Source organism: Cherax quadricarinatus, chromosome 51, assembly GCF_038502225.1.
Source record: "Cherax quadricarinatus isolate ZL_2023a chromosome 51, ASM3850222v1, whole genome shotgun sequence".
In the NCBI taxonomy this organism is placed as follows: domain Eukaryota; kingdom Metazoa; phylum Arthropoda; class Malacostraca; order Decapoda; family Parastacidae; genus Cherax; species Cherax quadricarinatus.
In genome coordinates, this window is record NC_091342.1 from 10,389,660 (window position 1) to 10,411,864 (window position 22,205).

At 39.2% G+C, this 22,205-nt stretch overlaps 2 protein-coding genes across 9 annotated transcripts in view; both read left to right on the plus strand.

Annotated features, from left to right (window-relative positions):
- The first annotated feature begins 255 nt into the window (after positions 1 to 255).
- Positions 256 to 19,695, plus strand: LOC128694652 (UPF0598 protein CG30010). 2 transcript variants are annotated; one of them, XM_070095828.1, is made up of 6 exons: positions 256 to 338; positions 2,346 to 2,463; positions 3,271 to 3,319; positions 4,706 to 4,848; positions 6,962 to 7,208; positions 10,027 to 19,695. In XM_070095828.1, the coding sequence occupies exons 1-6, from the start codon at positions 271 to 273 to the stop codon at positions 10,086 to 10,088; spliced, it is 687 nt and encodes a 228-aa protein (XP_069951929.1). In that variant the 5' UTR covers positions 256 to 270; the 3' UTR covers positions 10,089 to 19,695. The 2 variants fall into 2 exon arrangements, with proteins under 2 accessions (XP_069951929.1, XP_053640806.2); XM_053784831.2 differs by having other exon boundaries at positions 6,962 to 19,695.
- A 1,462-nt stretch (positions 19,696 to 21,157) lies between these two features.
- Myo10A (Myosin 10A) overlaps positions 21,158 to 22,205 on the plus strand; it is a 255,381-nt gene continuing 254,333 nt past the window's right edge. For all 7 annotated transcript variants that reach the window (XM_053784837.2, XM_053784834.2, XM_053784836.2 and 4 more), the window contains exon 1: positions 21,158 to 21,327. The gene's annotated coding sequence lies outside the window, so the exon portion shown is untranslated. The remainder of the gene's footprint in view (positions 21,328 to 22,205) is intronic.

Consider the following 22,205-nt stretch of genomic DNA (forward strand, 5'->3'; position numbering starts at 1 on the left):
ATCAATAAAGGCTTCACTTGTACGGTAAAGACATGTTAACTTTTGAACCTTTAGTTCCTTCTATTTGGAAATACATGATCCTTTTATAATTTTAGCCAACACTTTGGAAATATTCCCTTTCCGAAGACCTGGAAGCAAACCTTAATGCAGCTTAATTAAGCTCTGGTGACCATTAACCCCTCTCAACAATAAGCTTGGGTGGGTTGACGGTAGGGTTCACCTGGCACCTCCAGATGTCCCAACCCTTAAACTCCAACAATAACAATAACAATGAGTGGAGGTTTTACTCGCTGGCTTCTTGTTTCTCAATCCAGGTTGTCCCAGCCACCAGCTGCATGGTATACCACTTCACTTTCTGTATTGTGTGCATAAGAAGGGAGGAGCACTGCATCAGGCCTCAAACACCTATTATGCAGCCATAAAGGAGGAACTGGTAGCCTGATCATGTCATGGAAGAACCCCAATGGAAATAAGTCACTGTCTGACTTTTTTGGGTTATCCTAGGTTCTCTACACATAGGCTGCTATGTATGATAATTCTATGTAACTGTATTTGTGTATACCTGAATAAACTTACTTACTTAAGGCCAATCGTAATAAAAACCAGTCTAGGAAGAACTATAGAGTACCTAATGAAAGTAGCTACAGAAAGAGACTTTTCGTATAGTTAACATTAGTGGAACAGTTAAATTCATCTGATTTTTTTTATTTCTAATGTTCCTATAATTCATTTTCATGTATGTGGTTTACTCAGGATATTCCTGTTGGTTTTATATTTATTGTAATCCATTTTCATGTATTTTATCTACTCAGTTTATTCTGTTTTCATTGATAGTTATTATTCATTTTAACTACATCTAATAATTAGGCTGCTAATAGTTATTATAATGACTGTAATGGAAATAGTCACTTTGCCTTTTTTGTCTTCATTGGTAATTTACACATGCTACAATGCAAGATAGTTTTAATCATCCAAAAATTATGTAATTGTACCTAAATAAACTTACTTAGGCCTACTGGCCTATGCTGAACAGGATCAACTTTCATCCATCTGCACCCACTCATATACTTGTTCAACCTATCATTAAAACTACCCAAAGATTTTGCTTCAGTAATGCTTCTTGGGAGTTTGTTCCACTCTTACACAGCTGGAATAAATGCCTATAAAAGTATTGTAGTATTAATATAATTTTTATTTGGTGAACTCACTAGGTATTTATATAGATTGAATGCTATTTTTAATATAATATTAATTTTATTTGGTTGTTAAAGCATTAGACTTGGTCGAAAGATAGATTACTGGGTTTTCTTACGTTATCCAAAACAAGAATGTACTTTCCTGTGGGATGGATAACATGGATGTTATTTGTAATATAAAAGATAGGCAGTTTTCTGTCCCTGGGAAAAAGTAAAGTAACCAAAAGATTTTAATCTGGTTATTAACATGAGAATGGGGGTGGGATATAGTAACCCAGGATAACTGGAGAAAGTCAGTTTTGCTTATTTCCATTAGGTTCCTTTGATCCTCCTCCCCAAGATGCAAGCTGTGAGTCTGTGAATACCCAGTCACCCATTTACTGATAGGTCAACAGGGACAAAAAGTATAAGGAAATGTTCCCAACATTTTTACTCCTGGGTTCAAACCAGGGTCCTTTGGTTGTGAGCTGAAGGTGCTACTACTGAAGCCATAATGGGAGGAAGGATTGAAACTCATGAAATACTTTTGAGCCAAGTGACTGAGGTTATGCTTTTCTGAGTGCCTCCAATTCCAAAGGTGGTGAATGACACCTACAAGCATTGAGTTTCTTTGTCATAAACCATAACTCTTGTACATATATGTTTTATGACCCAAAGTATGGCTTCTACATGCTGTTGTGTCTTGTAATTTTAAAGTTTTTTACATTTTCTCTTATTTCTTCTTTCAACATACTGCCCATACCCACTGAAGCAGGGTGGCCCAAAGGAGGTATTAAGTATATGATCTTAAGCTCCAATAGGCATGTTGAATTGGAGTGAGTGGAGATAGTTTTTTGGGATTTGACATGCTGCTAGAGTGTGAACAAGGAAACATTTATACAGGGATTCAGAGAAATCAGTTAACCAGACAAAATTTTGAGGTTGGTAAGGCCAGTGTCTGCACTTTGAAGAATAGTTATGAATGTTGCAGTTTGAAAGTTCACCTGAATTGTGATCTTATATGAAAATAGTTAGAGAAAGACTAATGTTGAATATGTTTCCTTCATTTGGTAGCTGCTGTAGAAATAAGAGCAGTCTCTGAAAATGTCTGTTTATTGACCCATATAAAACATATCTTAGTGCTTGTTTATTAGTCATTGCTCATTGCAGGTGGCATCAGGCAGCAAGCAGATGGTACACAAATGTGCACAAAACAGAATACCTCCAGGGACAGTCACCCGAACCACGAGTGAGGGAATATTTCTATTATGTTGACCATCAAGGAATGGTATGTGAAAAATTCTGAGGTACTATGAGTGTAAATTTCTATATATTTGTTAATTATGTAAAAGTTTATTTAAGTAAAAGGAGGTATGTACATAAATAATTTGCCTTATTTCAATTTACACATATTAGTGCAGTATTTGCATACATTTATATACATCTAACTCAAAATAATCAAATTATATTTTCATTTTTAAAAAATTTCAAGCTTGAATAGGGAAATGTGGGCATACTGTACATACTGTAGTAATATTTTTGTAAAGCCCATATGACAGTGTTTCTGACCTGAAGAACTCTTTGCATTATATTAATTTTATTGGAAAATATGTGTAATTTATGCCTGGTACTGTATACTGTGAGTGTGATAGATAGGGGTGAAAAGAGACAAATGGTTTTTAATGGATGTGCTAATGGAATGTGAGTAAGGTAACTTGTGTAATGATTCAAGGGAAACTTTTTGGCTGGACTTAAGTCCTGGAGGTGGGAACGGCAGTATTTGCACTCTGAAGGATGGGTGGGGATGTTGCAGTCAGAGGGGCATCTGATTGTGATGTCAGCACACTTCTGGAAAGACTAAGTGAATGTGTTTTCTTCTTTGGGCCACCCTGCCATAGTGGGAGACAGCCATTGAGTTAAAAAAAATAAATATAGATCATCATATGCTAATAGAGGTTGCTAATTACAGAAATAAAAAATTGGCAATACATAGTTATAATGTTTAAAATCCCAATGTTAATGAGAAATTACAAGTTTGCTTCTGATATCTGCAACAAAAATAATTTATTATTCTAATTAGAATGAATTTTTCCAGCTTTTTTTGGATGATGCAAAAATCAAGAATTTCACATCCTGCTTTAAAGGTAGGTAATATTGTGATGAATGGCTTGAAAAACCGACAAGTTGAAGATTGAGACACTTATGCAGCATATGGGAATCTTTATCCAGGCTGAGGGACTGATTACCTCATACTCCTCCTCTCCTTACGCCTTCCTCTTTGTATTAGACTGATGAAGCCACTGTGTGGCGAAACGTTTCCTGAATAAAGATTCCCATATGCTGCATAAGTGTCTCAATCTTCAGGTAATATTGTGTATGTGTGTATATTCAGTCTACTACATAAAGTATTTTGCAGCATGTTAAAGATACGATGGAATACTGTACTGTAAAATGCTGTGCAGTATTTTCTATGCCATATGAGCTTGCAAATAAAGAAATAAAGCATTTTTTAATACTTACTATACTTTCATCAAGGTATTGAAGTAGCCAACTTGAGTATTATTTCTGTAAATTATCACTTCTGTATTTCTATAATTTAAATAATAAATGCATTATGACAGACTTGTGAATAGTAAAATAGACGGTTTATGTGGTTTAAGGCTAAATACTATTTGAGGGTCTTTGAGGCTGCATGTCACCTGTTCACCCCGGTCAAGAATGCATTAATCACAATATTAGGGATAAGAGTAAACTCTCACATATACACACACTATTCTCATAGTAGAAATTGGTAGTTCACTGGATGCAAATGTGTGTAAGGAGATTAATATGTTCTTATGTATTGTAATGGGTGATACCTGCTCACTAAATACTTTACTTTCTCAGTGTTTGTTGGTTTAACTTTCAAGTTTGTAAGGATTGAATGCCTAATTCCTCTAATTGAAACATACAGTAATTTCTGGTTATTTCAATATCTTAAAAGTAATATTTGGAAAAAGAGAATGTGTTAAAGACATAGAAAAAGAAACTGATAAAAGGCATAAGAAGGGGAATTGCATGGGTCTTAGACCAAATAAAGGCTTTTGTTTCACTAGCAGTGTATTTCCTCTGGTAACTGGGTTATCAGTGGAAGTACACTGCTAGTGTATTTCACTTCATCACTGCATTTCACTCCATCACTGTCTTGCCAGATGGAGTGAATGATAATGAAAGTTTTTCTTTTTGGGCCACCCTGCAAATGTGTTAATAAAATAAAAAACTGGGTTCTGTCATTCATCTCATACATAACGTTTTTTTTATTATTATTTTTTTTTTTTTGCTGTTTAATACACTGTATTATGATTTTTTTAGTCTTTCTCTTTCTCACTATGACTTCCCATAGTACAGTTCATGTTGTATTACCCACTTGGGTTTAGTGCTATTCTGTAACTGTAATTATAATAATATAAATGTTGTAACTCATTGGCTATACAAAATATTTTTTATTAGTACATGTATGTAAATTTTTCTAATTAATATTTCTTTTGCAGATAAGAAGTTCCTTCAGTTTTTCTTCAGTCGACTTCGCTTCAATGAAACAAATAAATATCCAGAGTTTCCATTTTTATCTCTATGTGGTCGTGAGAGGAATTACTTAAGGTGTGATGATCTGCCACTGGTTTTCACAAATTTGGTAAGAGTAGGCACATACTGTTATATCAAGTAGGGATTTGACAACAGGATGAATTTTTCAAGTCATTGAAATGAGTAATATATTTTCACTGAATGCCTCATCAGTGTTTCTTGCTTCAAATTTAAAGTTTTGGATATTCTGTACCTGTATCTCATGTGAAAGTGGATGAAGTCTCAGATGTATGAGAGTACAGTACACTAGTAAGCAAAATACTGTCAAGAATTTTCAGTATATTTATAGCAGTTATAATACTGCATATTGTTTTTTAAAGGAATATTAACAACTGCCTTTAGTTGCCCATGGTATCATGAGAAAATGATTGGTTAATAGCATGATGTTAATACTAGTAGTAAAGGGAATGGGGTTCTGACAACTCTGTTGTACTACAATTTCAAATTCAAAGCCCACCCCTTTTCCTTGACATTTTTTTTAGCACTGGCCATCTCCCACCAAGGCAGGGTGACTTAAAAAAAAAAAAACTTTCACAATCATTCATGACAGTTCAGATGTCCCTCTACACAGCAAATATCACCACCCGTCCTTTAGAGTGCAGGCACTGTGTGAAATTTGGGTACCAGTTTATGTAAATTTACCTGATCTTCATGCTGAGATGCAAGTCACTAGACAACACTTTTCTTGCAAAATCTATATAATGTAACTTATGAATTCTTAATTTATATAAACCTCTTCATTAAAAAGTTTGAAATATTCAATATATCAAGAATATGCAAAATAGTTAAAAGAAGATGGCAATGACTTTATTTTATTTACCCAGAAAATTAGTAACCCAGACTCATACATTATGATAATTACTCTGTGATTTCACTGTACAGTACCTTTAAGTCATGTCCATACTATAACTGTATTTCTACAATTAGTTATTGAACATGTTGGAGATTGAAAATCGAGTGAAAAGCTATTAAATGATAAAGTTGTATGATGAACTTCCCTCAGGCTTAGCCATGACACTCATTTGTGTTGTTGGTTTATAGGTCCACCACAGCTTAGTAAACACCTCTCCACATCTCCCAGTCAACAATCTGTTACACCACTGGGAGCAGGGCTTATGTAGCTCAAACTGTCATAAACATTATATATGAACAACCTCTCACGCCAGTTTATCACAATCCTACTATATTTTTCGTGGTTACTACTTTCTCAAATGCATTCATTTTTAGTACTAATTTGGCATCATTGAGACCTGTAGTGTGCCGGATTAGTGAGTTTGCCGGATTACAGAGTGGTTAGGTTAGAACACACTTAATTAACCTATCAACAGAGACTCTTTCTGCTACATCTTCCTCATTTTCATCACTGCTTTTTCCTCCACTGGCTTACTGCTGTGGATTTACAACCGCACAATTTCTGAGTCGGTATAATGATGAAATTTGAAAATATGCTAGCTGAAATTAGTGCCGGATTACTGATAGAACCAGATAACTGATTGCCGGATTAGTGATGGCCGACCTGTACAATTGTTTGGTATAGGTGTGGCAATTTCTGTTATGTTTAGTTCAGTGAATCTTTATATGTAACAATGTTGAAATGTTAATGGGTCCATTGGATGCTGGTTCTGATATTTTTGTACAGTAATAATATTTTCCGGTTAGCCGGACTTGAATCCTGGAAATGGGAAGTACAATGCCTGCACTTTAAAGGAGGGGTTTGGGATATTGGCAGTTTGGAGGGAATCTAAACTGTCGTATCTGAGCACCTCTGCGAAAACAGTGATTATGTATGAGTGATGGTTAAAGTGTTGAATGATTAAAGTTTTTTCTATCTTTTTGGGTTTTTCTTTGTCTTTGAGCCACCCTGCCTTGGTGGGAAACAACCGACCTGTTAAAAAAAATAATATTTTTTCTTTGGCTTTACTTTATGCTATATATTTATTTAATATAGATATGGCACATTCCTGCAAGTTTTGTACATTTTTGTAAGGAAATGATGGTGAGTGAGTACCTAATGTTTGGATTGATAAGCCTTGTTGTATCCAACTAGGACTGTGGTGGTCTTAGAACAAGTGTATAAATATAGTGAAATTACTAATGCGCCTAACGTAAATTTTATTTCATAGAACTTTAGACAAGCTTTAATTGAAAAAATATTTTTTCAGGTAATGAAAGACATTCCTTTGGGACTAGAAGAGCACCTTGCATATAACCATGCAGGAGAAGCAATGAGTCATCAGTTCCAACCATCAGAATTGTGTATGCAAGTGGAGACAGGACGAGTGTACCACCCAGCTCCTGAACATGTTGGAGGTGTGGGTCTAGTCAGATCCCAGTTATCTATCCAGCTATCTGCACACTTTATATTTAACAACAGTGAGCAACAACCTCCTACCCACATAAGCTGGAAGGGTAGGCAAGTAGAGTTGTCTCAGAATTTAGTACCAGTGTTGCAAAATTTAGAGCAAGTTAGGCATTATAGTTTAGGGCTTATGAATGATGAAACCTAATTTGTGTGTAACTCTCTAAATTTTTAATAATTTTAATTGTACATATGCATATATAAAATTAAAATTTTTGCTGTCTGGCCCTGGAGGCCCAGTTGAGATATCACACCTATTTCCTACCTAACATCTACCTTTCCTGGCCCTGGTATGGCTCTGAGTGAATATTTAAATTTTTTTTTGAGTTTTTTAAGCATTTTCCATTAAAATTTATATAAGGTTTAAAATCATTAATTTATAGTCAGAAACTGCTTAAGTTTTGCTCTGTTGTTGCTGTGCACAGATTCCCACTGAAGTATTTGGGCTTACCCAGATCTGATTAAGATTTGTCACTATGTCAACACTTAACCTTCTAGCTGGAAATGTGTCTGTTTCTGCCTGTTGTCATTAGCCTCATGATCATACTGGCCTCCTCTCCACATTCCAGAGTTTGTTAGCTAGTTGTTCTCAGCCATTACAATAGCAGCTGGGGTGCATATTGGGTTGGGATCATCTCGATGCCTTGCTGGGCTCACCTCGTTTCTTGTTTTTGCTGATAGGGTAGATCTTATTGTCTTTTATTTTTCCATCTGAGAGCTCCTCACTGACCATGACTTCAGGTGGGGGTTGGACTTTTATTATGGAGTTTTATTCTCCTGTCTTCTTCAGCCCATCTTATATTCTGTGGATTCTACTTCAGTGTGGTCAAAGTTTTTTCCCTGGCTGTAGCCTAACTTCTACTATAGTGGACCCCAATTTACTCATCTCCAGATATTTGGCCTTCAACCACTATTACTATGAAATTAGCTGGAGGTTCTCAAGGCCACCCTACAGCTAGGGGGATCTCATCTGCATTTTGGTTATGTTCATGGTTGTGCTTCCATGTTTTTCAACATGTCCTTCTGGAAGGCCTTCCAGGGCTTTCTATATTACCCTTTACAATGGTTCCCAACTGCATTAAGGCTTACCTTTACCTTCATACCTTTAATGGGTTTCAAGAGTCAACCAGGCTGTTCCTACTGGTGGCCCACTGATCCCCATATCCATCACAGCCTGGTTAATCCAGTACTTAGAGGTACCTGCCTGTCCAGCCTTCTACACCAAGCCTGTATGTCAGGCTTGAGCACTCAGCCAGGTTAACACACTTTGTGCATTTCACCGGTCTAATGGATTCAGCATTCAGTAACAAGGGTCCCAACATCACTCTTACCCCCAGTGTAGATTTCCTCCATAAGAACAGGTATGTGAACAACTCCCAATACCTTACTGTTGATATCAGGGTACAGTGCAGCCTGGGTGGCTCTGTCCTCTATTCAGTGAGGGCCTAAATGACTTCCCTCTCAGTGACATGATGAGAAGACTCATACCCACCTGGCCCCTTCATTGATCTATTTTCATATCTCACAGCTCATGCTCTCCTCTCTGTAAGGGTTCACTGCTTCAGGCAAGCATTCACCCCACATCCAAGTGTGTTACACCAGGGTTGTGGCATGCTTTTTTAACTCGGTTGTCCTGTGTTCCTCGGCTTTTCTCCAAAAATGGTTTGAAACTTACCTCAGGCACTATACTCGCCAGACTACAACCTATCTGGGGGTTTCCCTCCCTGACATTTATACTTCCTCCGTGTAAGGTCTCTTTTCTTGTTTTCCCCATGTTTCCCAAAAATTATCTTTGATGCTTGCCTCTTACTCCCTACACATCCACTGTCACTTCACTAGAACTAGGACTCCCTATGGGTTGCTGGTTATTGTCTGGGTCCATTGAGGGGGTTTGAGTGTATGCTTAGCAAGGTCCCATATATTCTCCTAACCATTACAGAATTTAGTTGCTAGGGTTCTTGCTTATGGTCTTAGGCCTCTCCTGTACATCAGTCTGGCATGGTTGGGTCTATATACATTTGTATGTCTAGATATGTTCTTGGTAGTAGGTTGGTAGACAGCAACCACCCAGGGAGGTACTGCCATCCTGCCAAGTGAGTGTAAAAAGAAAACCTGTAATTGTTTTACATGATGGTAGGATTGCTGGTGTCCATTTTTCTGTCTCAAGAACATGCAAGGTTTCAGGTACATCTTGCTACTTCTACTTACACTTAGGTCACACTACACATACATGTACAAGCATATGTACATACACACCCCTCTGGGTTTTCTTCTATTTTCTTACTAGTTCTTGTTTATTTCCTCTTATCTCCATGGGGAAGTGAAACAGAATTCTTCCTCCGTAAACTATGCGTGTTGTAAGAGGTGACTAAAATGCCAGGAGCAATGGGCTAGTAACCCCTTCTCCTGTATAAATTACTAAATTTAAAAAAAGAGACTTCGGTTTTTCTTTTTGGGCCACCCTGCCTTGGTGGGATACGGCCGGTTTGTTGAAAGAAGTCTAGATATGTAGAGCATCTTGTGCAATTGAAGGGGGAATGACTCGACTCTCATGATTAGATCAGTCTTCAGTGGGTTTTACACTTATGTTCGTGTGATGGATCTTTGTTTATGTTTACTGTACGCTTGTATTCATTTGCTGTTGCTTGTACTGGTTCTTGTGTGCATGCAAGGTCTTCTGGCCTTGCAGGATGCCACCACTTTGGCTTACTGCATTCCACTGCATGCCTTGTCCTAGTGTTGCTTACAGAGATCCTCTTCTACACCATTTCTGGCATGATCTTTAGGTGCCCAGATATTCTAATTCTCATATTTTTCAGGTTCCTGTTTCAATGTCATACCAGCTTAGATTCCATCTCTGCTCAACAGATGCTCCTCTGATTCTGGGTACATGTAGTACTATTTTAGCTGAGCCTTTGAGGACTTCATAGCAAAAAACTACAGTGGACCCCCGCTTAACGATCGCCTCCAAATGCGACCAATTATGTAAGTGTATTTATGTAAGTGCGTTTGTACGTGTATGTTTGGGGGTCTGAAATGGACTAATCTACTTCACAATATTCCTTATGGGAAAAAATTCGGTCAGTACTGGCACCTGAACATACTACTGAAATGAAAAAAGTTTGTTAACCGGGGGTCCACTGTACTTTGAATGCTGAAAGAAGGTTTTTTGTGTTTGTGGGGAAGGGCAGAAGGGGTTCAGGGTTTCGCCTCCTCTCCCAGCCGTTTTTTTGTTGACAGCTAAATCTCAACAGGTATGCATCCCCCTTTTCTTCCAGCTGGCTTTTGCACACCACAACAACAGCTAAATGAAAGGTGAAACTAAACTGGGAATAGTGGAGCACGTAAGACCATGTTAGGGCTAAGAATGGTAGATATTAGATGGGAAATAGGTGTGATATATTACACCTGGGGCTTCCTAGGTCCCTGACACAGCAATGTGCCTCTCGGCATTCAAAATATAGATTTACCTGTATAGGTAATTATTCTTTCAGTACATACTGGTATATGATTTTACCTATCATGTTATCTAGTTTGTGTGTATAAAAACTATTGCATAATAAGGAGTTGCATTATAAGTATGAGTCAGAAATATTAACCAGATTTGTTCAATGACTCTTTCTAAATTGATACTTTTTCTACTGCTAATTTGTTCTCTTTTTTTAAGTGATTCATCCAACTAAGAATATTTCTATACGCCCTAGAGAGGTTAGCATTGGCCACCACTGTGACCACAAATGCAGGTTTCTACAGATGAATCCCACACCAGCATGGCTGTGGCAAACTCTAGCTCAAGTCCCCTCAAAGCCACCATCATGGGGTTAAACCTCACCCGTTCTGTGGTTTGTTTGCAATCGTGTTATTACAGTTTTGTGAGACACAGTACTGAGATGTGTAACTATGTCTGGTGATGCTTTTTACTGAGACATTTAATTGAGTCTGTTTTTAGTAATTAATTCAGTATAGATATTACGTTAGAAGAGGGTATTTTTATCCATGTAATAGATACCTGTAAGTCATGTGATCATAGCTATTGTTCTCAATATTCTGCAGTTTAAATTCAGTTTTTCATTTCCAACAGAAGCACATCATTCTCATTAAGGTGCACTGGAGTGGAATTGATTTCCATTGGTGGCGCACATTTCCGTTAAGGAGTGCCATGGCAGGCAGGCAGGAGAAAAAGCATTATTTTTTTGAGGAATTATGATGTTAATTTTTTTTTTTCAATCTGAGGAATGCAACCCTATTTTTGCCATGTTTTTCACTCCATGAATCTTGAAAATTATTTGCAGCACAGTTTTCAGGAACGTAACCCACATGAATTTTGAATGTCCACTGTAGTTGTACAGTGGATTCCAATGTAATGGTAATATAATTTATCAAAAAATGTTTTATAGAATTACAGTATTTATATTTTATTGTAAATCTGTGTTATATGCATTAATGTCCTACACATTTTTTTGTTTTAAATAAGGTACAGTAATTTGATTTTTAAAAATTTCATCAAGGTATTTTTTCTTGCTGTATTAACTTTAGTTTTTTATTTGTAAATTGCTTTTTCAAGACCAGTCAAGACTTAAGCAATGACTATGCTCTAGTTTTGTCATGTATTTCTCTATACTCATGATTCACTGTAGAGTACATATTTTGCTTACTCTTTCCTACTTTCCATGTTTTTATACCTCATGGAAAGGTGGTAAAAAGACACAACAAAAGGACACCTTCATAAATATGACATTTCACTTGAAGAATTGAGACACTTATGCAACATATGGGAATCTTTATCGAAGAAGCATTTCACCACACAGTGGCTTCACCAGTCTTATACAAAGCAGGAAGGTATAAGGAGAAGAGGAGTATGAGGTAATCAGTCCCTCAGCCTGGAGTCAATGTGTTCAGTCCATCAATCTTGTAGAAAGTACAGCACAGGGCTGTAGAAATGGCTTATATACTGTAGTCAGGTGAGGCAAAGCAGGAGGAGGTGGGGTCATAGTAGACCGAACACATCGACTCCAGGCTGATGGAGTGATTACCTCGTACTCCTCCTCTCCTTACACCTTCCTGCTTTGTATAAGACTGATGAAGCCATTGTGTGGCGAAACGTTTCTCTTCAATAAAGATTCCCATATGTTGCATAAGTGTCTTAATACTTCAACTTGTCGGTTTTCAAAACCATTTATCACACAAAAGGCAGCATATAAATATAGTGCTAAGAAGTAGAGTCGGGTGCTGGACATGGTTGAATTTGAGATGTCACATCCGAGGCAGGTGAGGTGACCTGTGAGGTGAAGTAAGGTAAGGTGCTGGCAATTTGTGTTTTTCATATTTCACAATGGGTTCTGCTAAAATGTATTTCTTTCTGTTCTGTGAAGGACTCATGATCTACAGATTGGAGCTCCTCTCATCTTCCTTTGATCAAGCCTGATTATCTCCCATTTCCCAGGCACTGTATAACCCCCTTGGGATCAGTATCTTCCCATGCATATAATGCTTTAGTCTGCTAGCAGATGGGTGAGTACTGAGCATTTATGATATATACCCAACTGGGTATATATCACAAATGCTTAGCCAGCCTATAGGAATCTTCAGGTAAATGTTTCCTGCATTTCTCTTGATCCCTTCTATGTGATATAATTTTATTGGTGTAAGATGCCTATGTATAAGAGATTTTCATTAATACATTAATTATTAACTCCATGGGGAAGTTATATGTGAAAAGGCAAGGCAGTTGCATGATGATCTAATTAAGAAAATGCCTGGAACTAGTGCTCATATTGGTGAATTTAAGTCCAGCAAAGGTTGGTTTGAGAGATTTAAGAATTGTAGTGGCAGACACAGTGTGATAAGGCATAGTGAGGCTGCCATTTCTGACAAAATAGTGGCTGAAAAATGTGTGCAGGAATTTAAGGGGTACATAGAGGCTGAACAATTAAAACCCCAACAAATGTTCAATTGTGACAAAACAGGCCTCTTTTGGAAGAAAATGCAAAACAGGACCTACATTACTCAAGAGGAAAAGGCACTCCCAGGACACAAGTCTATGAAAGACAGGCTAACTCTCATGTTTTGAAGTATTGCTAGTGGGGATTGCAAAGGGAAGCCTTTACTTGTGTATCACCCTGAAACTCCCAGAGTGCTCAAGAAAAACATTGTCATCAGGCCTAAATTGTGTGTGATGTGAAGGGCAAACAGTAAGGCATGGGTCACTAGGGACGTTTTCCTCGATTGGTTCTATGACATGTTTGGCCCCAGTGTGAAAAAATACCCCCTGGAAAATAAATTGCCACTCCAGTGCCTCCTGTTAATGGACAATGCTCCTGCTCATCCTCCAGACTTGAAAGAGCGAATTGTGGGGGAGTTTAATTTTTTTTTTTTTTTAACAAGTCGGCCATCTCCCACCGAGGCAGGGTGACCCAAAAAGAAAGAAAAAATCCCCAAAAAGAAAATACTTTCATTATCATTCAACACTTTCACCTCACTCACACATAATCACTGTTTTTTGCAGAGGTGCTCAGAATACAACAGTTTAGAAGTATATACGGACATATAAAGATACATAACATATCCCTCCAAACTGCCAATATCCCAAACCCCTCCTTTAAAGTGCAGGCATTGTACTTCCCATTTCCAGGACTCAAGTCCGGCTGTATAAAATAACCGGTTTTATCAAAGTTAAATTTTTTCCCCCTAACACAACTCCTCTCCTCCAGCCCATGGACCAGCAGGTCATTTCAAATTTCAAAAAGCTGTACACCAAAGCAGTGTTTCAAAAGTGCTTTGAAGTGACCTCAGACACTGAATGACCCTAAGAGAGTTCTGGAAAGATCACTTCAGTATCCTCAGTTGCATAAACCTTATAGGTAAGGCTTGGGAAGGAGTGACTTGCAGGACTTTGAACTCTGCTTGGAGAAAATTGTGGCCACATTGTGTACAAGAGAGGGATTTTGAAGGGTTGGGGGCTAACTCTGAGGAGCCTATACTGGTTGTCGAATCTGTTGTGGCATTGGGGAAGTCCATGAGGTTGGAAGTTAGTGGCGAGGATATGGAAGAGTTGGTGGAGGACAATGATGAAGAGCTAACCACTACAGAGCTCCAAGAGCTTGAGGTACAACAGCAACAGACCACAGCTCGGGAATTTCCTTCAGAGGAGGGGGAAGAGAGATGAAGGAAGTTGCCTTCTTCAACGATTAAGGACATTTGTACAGTGTGGACAAAGGTGCAAGCATTTATGGATGAACATCATCCTGACACAGCTGTTACAAGCCGTACTGGCAACATCTACAATGACAATGTTGTGTCCCATTTTAGGGAAATCTTAAAGACACACCAGAAACATAACTCTCTGGACAGATTGTTGGTACGACAGGGGTCCAGTGACTCAAGCTGGTCCTAGTGGCATTAAAAAACAAAGAAGGGAATTAACCCCTGAAAAGGACTTGCTACCTGAAGTCTTCATGGAAGGGGATTCACCTTCCAAACACTAATACACCTCCATCCTCTCCCCTCCTGTCTCATCACTCATCAGTGTCTTCAATAAAGGTAAGTGTTATTTTAGTATTGTTTATTCTGCATGTCTCATTGTTTTCTGTGTAGAAAAATGTATATTTCATGTGAAAAATTATTTTGTTTAATACTTTTGAGTGTCTGGAATGGATTAATTGGATTTCCATTACGTATTTCTTATGGGGAAAATTAATTCGGGTAACGACAGAATTGGTTAAAGACAAGCTCTCTGGAATGGATTAATGTTGTTAACTGAGGATCCACTGTATATAGTGAATGATCATTGGAGTGTATGTATTTATTTTCTACTGTGGAAGATTTGAAAGAGAAGCTGCAGTGAGTGGTAGAGGAGCTTGGAAATGTGTTACAAAGGAATTTACAAAAGTGAATAATTAGAAATACAGGAAAGAAAAGAGTAGAATTAGAGTGAAAGGAGATGAGAGAAAGTTAGTGTACACTATTTAGATACAGTACTTGGGAGTACATGTATCTGCACCAAGTATTAATGGATTATTGAATAAATTGCAAAAGAGAAGAGGGCTGAAATTTATGTCCGCTCTGCTTATGAACAGACAGATGTTTAACTAATATAGCTCACTGATGCTTGCTAGTCATGAACTTCCTTCCCTCATTATACAGAGCAGGTTAATTCCTTGCAGTGGCCCATAGGCCAATGCAGCCATTCAACTCGATAGTTGGCCTAGGAGTTGTCACAGTTCTTCATCAAAATAATAACAAAAACACAGTGCAATACTGGTCTCAGTATTTTAATGCTTTCATCATGGGTTTTGTTATACTCTTGTAATACTGGGGGTATAACACCACTATGCCTCTACTACACATGGTTCCATCCCTGGTGAAGGGAGAGAAAGTAGTTTACCTGGAGTTTACCTGGAGAGAGTTTCGGGAGTAAGATAAGGTTTTGTTCTGATTTTTAACCTTGGGGGGTTAGCCACCCAGGATAACCCAAGAAAGTAAGTGCATCATGAAGGACTATCTGTCTTATTTCTGTTGAGGTCCTTCAGTCTTATCCCCAGTAAGTAGTAGGTAAGAGAGAGATTTCGTTCGGATTTTTAACCACGGAGGGTTAGCCACCCAGGATAACCCAAGAAAGTCAGTGCGTCATCAAGGACTGTCTAACTTATTTCCATTGGGGTCCTCAATCTTGTCCCCCAGGATGCGACCCACACCAGTTGACTAGCACCCAGGTACCTATTTGCTGCTAGGTGAACAGGACAACAGCTGTAAGGAAATGCGTTGAAATGTTTCCACCCGCCAGGATTCGAACCCGGTCCCTCCGTGTGTGAAGCGGGAGCTTTAGCCACCAGGCTACCGGGCCACCCCAGTGTGTCCCAGCCCAGGTCTTTTCGAGATGGTGACCCAGCTCTTGTCCCTAAAGATGCAACCCGCACCAGTTGACTAACACCCAGGTACGTACTTTCTTGCTAGGTGAACGGGGAAAGCAGGTGTAAGGAAACATGCCCAATGTTTCCTCCCAGCCAGGGATTGAACCACAGACACTCAGTGTGCGAGGCGAGATTTGCATACCAGGCCAGGGAGGTACAATATATAATACTGACATGCCTCGGATCAACAATTTAGTATATATAAACATTATCCCCATTTTGCTCATTTTAAGTGATTTAGAGGATATGAAAATGTTGTGCAGAAAACAGCTGATTTATAGTCCCATCTGTGGAGGACTGCAAGATGATAAATTATGTATTCATATTTTCTAGTCATTGTATAAGAAAGTGCTTATTAATTGATGGGAAGTGGGATAATGGCCCACAGCCTGAAATTTGGTTGTTAAGTGAGTGGGATCCAGTCATTTAGCAGGGAAACATTTCTAGGATTTTTTGGGAGGTCTTTTTCCAAAATGATTTTATGCAAAGTTGTTAAGCAGGGGATCACTGTATTTTGTTATCATGAACATTTCACCCATGTCCACTTCCTCATTCATTATTGCTTCAACTTCCAAAATGTATTACAAGATATCTTAAAATTTGGTTACCCATATCCTATCATTCTTTGTATACAACAATGGTTATACTGCATGTCTAGCAAGCACAAAGAAGTCTTCTTGCTGTGCCCCCTAAATGCATTAGAATTCAGGGAAGTGACTGTGCAGTTTCAGCTGCTTGTTCTGCCATTCATGAGCTGTCAGTCTTCCATAGGAAAGGGCCCCTTTAGGGGGGGGAGACTATTTCCCAGTGTTCTCTCAGAGACCTTGATACCACTGGCAGCAGCTTTGGTCTGAATTAAAGGACAAATTTTTACTCATCATATTGCAATTAGGTTCCTGGTACAGGAGGACCCCACTTATACAGCAGGTTAGGTTCTGGGCTACCACTGCAAAGTGAAACATAGTCCTTTTTCACTTTCATATTAAAGCCTGATAATGTATTCACATTATCATATTTAGTGAGCAATAGAGAATGGGCCCTACAAGGGAGTGCCTTGATGCAGGTGAAGGACTTTTGATTCAAGGAATTGGAGCAACTCTCCCCTTCCTTTTATGGGTGTAGTGCTTAGTTATGATGATAATAATCTCCCCTGGATCAAGCCAAATTACCTCATTCTTTGTGTACTTTTTGGAAACTACTGGTTGAACACTTCCCCATGAATATGCTAATGTAGATAATAATAATATAGTTATAAAAGTGTTACATAAATGTACCCTACAAGTGTGACCATGGCGTAATAGCGCACAAAATGCGTGCTAAAGGAATAACAGGAAAAGTCGGTCGATGGATCTATAATTTCCTCACTAACAGAACACAGAGAGTAGTAGTCAACAGAGTAAAGTCCGAGGCAGGCACGGTGAAAAGCTCTGTTCCACAAGGCACAGTACTCGCTCCCATCTTGTTCCTCATCCTCATATCTGACATAGACAAGGATGTCAGCCACAGCACCGTGTCTTCCTTTGCAGATGACACCCGAATCTGCATGACAGTGTCTTCCATTGCAAACACTGCAAGGCTCCAGGCGGACATCAACCAAATCTTTCAGTGGGCTGCAGAAAACAATATGAAGTTCAACGATGAGAAATTTCAATTACTCAGATATGGTAAACACGAGGAAATTAAATCTTCATCAGAGTACAAAACAAATTCTGGCCACAAAATAGAGCGAAACACCAACGTCAAAGACCTGGGAGTGATCAGGTCGGAGGATCTCACCTTCAAGGACCATAACATTGTATCGATCGCATCTGCTAGAAAAATGACAGGATGGATAATGAGAACCTTCAAAACGAGGGATGCCAAGCCCATGATGACACTCTTCAGGTCACTTGTTCTATCTAGGCTGGAATATTGCTGCACACTAACAGCACCTTTCAAGGCAGGTGAAATTGCTGACCTAGAAAATGTACAGAGAACCTTCATGGCGCGCATAACGGAGATAAAACACCTCAATTACTGGGAGCGCTTGAGGTTCCTGAACCTGTATTCCCTGGAACGCAGGCAGGAGAGATACATGATTATATACACCTGGAAAATCCTAGAGGGACTAGTACCAAACTTGCACACGAAAATCACTCACTACGAAAGCAAAAGACTTGGCAGACGATGCAACATCCCCCAATGAAAAGCAGGGGTGTCACTAGCACGTTAAGAGACCATACAATAAGTGTCAGGGGCCCGAGACTGTTCAACTGCCTCCCAGCATACATAAGGGGGATTACCAACAGTCCCCTGGCAGTCTTCAAGCTGGCACTGGACAAGCACCTAAAGTCGGTTCCTGATCAGCGGGGCTGTGGCTCGTACGTTGGTTTGTGTGCAGCCAGCAGTAACAGCCTGGTTGATCAGGCTCTGATCCACCAGGAGGCCTGGTCACAGACCGGGCCGCGGGGGCGTTGACCCCTGGAACTCTCTCCAGGTACATGGACTGGGCCATAGGGGTGTTGACCCCCAGAACACCCTCCAGGTACACTCCCCTCAGGTATACATCCATCTGGCGTCGGGGTTTGACTCCTTGATGCTGGTGAAGGACTCTTGATCGAAGGATTTGGAGCTACTCTCCCTTTGCTCAGATCATACCTAATTCCCTCGCATTTTCCAGGCACTGTCAACTTGTGTAACACTTCCCAGTAACATAACATAATTCAGGGTGAAACTAGATCTCCATAATGAACTACCTGATGTACCTGACTAATCTGCACTTCACACTCTACAAAAAACATTGAATGAAAAATTATTTTAGCTCAATTTTTTGAAGATAATAATAGCACTTCCGATGAATATAATACATAATTGTAATTATAAAAGAAAATAAGAAATATATTTTTCATATTGTCCAACGATATATTCTTGTGACAGACATTTCTCATTCCTGTCAATGACCCTCAGAAGCTCCCCTCAAGTGGGTTCCTTGATGCTGGTGAAAGGCTCTTGATGTAAGGAATTGAACCTGTGCTCCTATTCATTGGATTGAACCTGAATACCTTCCATTCCCCCAGGTGCTGAATGACCCCTAAGGGTTTAGCACTCCCCCATGAAAGTATTCATTAGGTACTGTATAAAAAGGATCACATTTTACAAATATCATAAATTATTTTGTAGTTTTTCTGGCACAGGAAGAATTTATGTAAGTATTGTTTGTGCTGCGTGACCTCCCTTCAGTTTTAGCGCTCACCATCCTTTCATGAGTGTAAAAGTAATCCTTGAGTATGGTGTTCTCTTTAAGGGGGGGGGGAGAGGTTCCATGATACTGGTGAATAACTCTAGATCCAAGGAGTTTGAACTACTAATTATTTCCTGGGTTCATTCTTGACTACCTGTCTACGTGCTTTGTTCTTCCCTGTGAATATTATAATAGAGGAAATATATATAAATAAGCTTGATGAGTCATGGATTTAGCTCATTTTGATGAATATAATGTATATATATCGTGTGAATATAATGTATGATCCCTTTGGGTTTAGCACGCTGTATAGCCCTTATGGCTTAGCGCTTCTTTTTGATTATAATAATAATAATTTGGGTTTAGCACCCCAATGAATATAAATAAAATGGAATATATCGCAAAAAATAGCATAAGTGCTCTTTAACCCATATAGGTCTAGAGCTTGATTTTAATAATAATCACCTCAAGGAAGGTTCCTTGATGCTGGTGAGGGGCTCTTGATCTAGGGAACTGGATCTGTGCTCCAGTTCCTGGATACCCCCCACAAGCGCTGTATAATCCTACGGGTTTAGCGCTTCCCCCTTTATAATAATAGTATAATGTAGAGAAATATGTTAACATTTCTGGCTCATGATTAACTGAAGGACTGAGCCTCCACCACGGGTCCCCTCAAGGAAGGTTCCTTGATGTTGGTGAGGGGCTCTTGATTTAGGGAATTGGATCTGTGCTCCAGTTCCCCGAATTAAGCCTGAATGCCTTCCACATCCCCCCCCCAGGCGCTGTATAATCCTCCGGGTTTAGCGCTTCCCTCTTGATTATAATAATAATCCCGAATTAAGCCTGAATGCCTTCCACATCCACCCCCCAGGCGCTGTATAATCCTCCGGGTTTAGCGCTTCCCCCTTGATTATAATAATAATCCACCACGGGTTTAGCGCTTCACGTGAAAGTATGCAAAAGTACAAAATATATAAATACTTCAAATTACCACAGACGTAAAAACAGACAGAACATTATTGTAGAATTCTGAGGTGGCAATCAAAATTAAATTGCTCTGCATGTGGCTTGTTTCAAGCGGAACAACTAAACTTTTCCATTCATTGTAACATGAGATTTCTCTTTAGCATGTTATTACCTCGGGGGGGGGAGGAGTTATTGATGCTAAAAACCCGTCGAGACTTTCTTCTAGTGCGCCTTAGTGTGTGAGGTGAACACCTCGCCCAGGCCTCCAGCAACCATCACTCAACATTGTTCAACTTTTCTCATAACCAACGTTATCTCCCTGAACCGGGGAAGCTGGGATTTTAAACACTGTTTTGCAGACTATTTTGTTTCATTTTATCCTGTGGAAATGATAGCCAACGATGAGAGAAGATGAAGTAGTGATAGGTTGAATATAATTTTGGAATGTAACGAAGGTGTGTGAGAGAGCGTCTTGGCTCGGCTTGCTGTGTCCACCAAGATGCTGGTTTTTGTTTTTTGTAAATACATTGAAGAACACACCACATTATCTCGTGAGCTTGTACGTTATTTCTCGGGTATTTAGCACCAGCAGACACGAGATTCACAACATGATATACATCTATATGACTGGAAATGTTTCCTCTTTGGCGAGGTTTTAAGGGTAACTTAAATGATGAACTTATCTTCATGACAGAAGGTTTCACACACATCAAATACAACAATTATATTTGAAATACCAGAGAGATCTGAGTGATAATTGACCAATATTAGAAATTTGCTAGCACTTGTCTTCTATACGGATGGTAAATTTACAAGTAGTGTCTTACATAGAGAGGAAATACAATGAATAAACGAAATAGATGTTGATGGCAACCGGCAGGAATGTCTTGGGTGTCCAGGTGAAGTTAAGTTAGTCAGGTGTCGCTGGTTGGTGGGGGTGGTGCTCGTGCTTCCTGCTATACTTGATCCATGGATAAAGTGCGTTTTTACACCCGGCACACTAGTGTTACTGCAGTATAGTGTCTGGAGGTAGTCGCAGGGGTGGAAATACGCACCCATAAGTCTCATTCTGAGGTAAATAGTCCAATATTTTTTTTTCCTTTCGTGTAAACATATTGTTTGTGCATCTGAGATTGTGGTTTAATATCCTTATTGGAGGAAACTCTTGTGGTAAACCGCAGTAAAACTGTTCTAGGTGCCTTGAGAGGAGTAGAAAGTGGAAAATGCAAAAATACTTTGAGAATATTGTGAAAAATGTGTGTTTAAAGATTTCGACGCCACCTGAAGGAATGAACCAGCAGCAGCAGCCACAAGATGCCGGCGCTCCCTCGCTACCCGTCTATTTACACCTTTATCTATTTATCCAACCCTCTACCCACCTACTTCCAGTAGCCGTATCCACATAATTATATCCATGAGATCATGGGACTAACCAGCTCCAGGTTTCGCGCATCGTGAATTCGGAATGTTAAGAGTGGAAGGAAGGAAGTAGTCTTACCTTGCTAGGACTTGGTGGACGCCCACCCACCCACCTACGGCCGGTCAGCAATATCTAGGAACTCCTAGGATTTCCCCCAGCATTGCCGGGATTACGTGCTGGGTTAACACTTCACTTTTCTATTAGTTGGTTTTAGAAAATCCTTCAGAAATTAATGAGCGATTGAAACTGTGTTTATTTTGTCAAGGTTGGTAGATTTGGAATTCGTTATCATATTCAAGATTAAAAGTGTTTTGAATATTCTAAATTACGTTTTCAGAGTACCAAGTTTTTCAGACTCTTCAGAGTGCAATGTTCAGTTTTCAAGGTGCAAGGTTAACTTTTCAAGATATGAAGTTACGCTTTCAAGAGTCGAAATTACCTTTTAGAGGGACAAATTTAAGTTTCCAAGGTAATGGAAGGTTATTCCCGCTTCCAGGTATCAAGCTTGGCATGTATACAAGGCTTTCAGAGC

Excerpts from the sequence above, each read along its gene's own strand:
- LOC128694652 (XM_053784831.2), top strand. The coding sequence starts at position 271 with ATGAGTGGAGGTTTTACTCGCTGGCTTCTTGTTTCTCAATCCAGGTTG. Across the intron at positions 2,464-3,270 it reads ATGTTGACCATCAAGGAATG|CTTTTTTTGGATGATGCAAA; the intron begins GTATGTGAAAAA and ends GAATTTTTCCAG. Across the intron at positions 4,849-6,961 it reads CACTGGTTTTCACAAATTTG|GTAATGAAAGACATTCCTTT; the intron begins GTAAGAGTAGGC and ends ATATTTTTTCAG.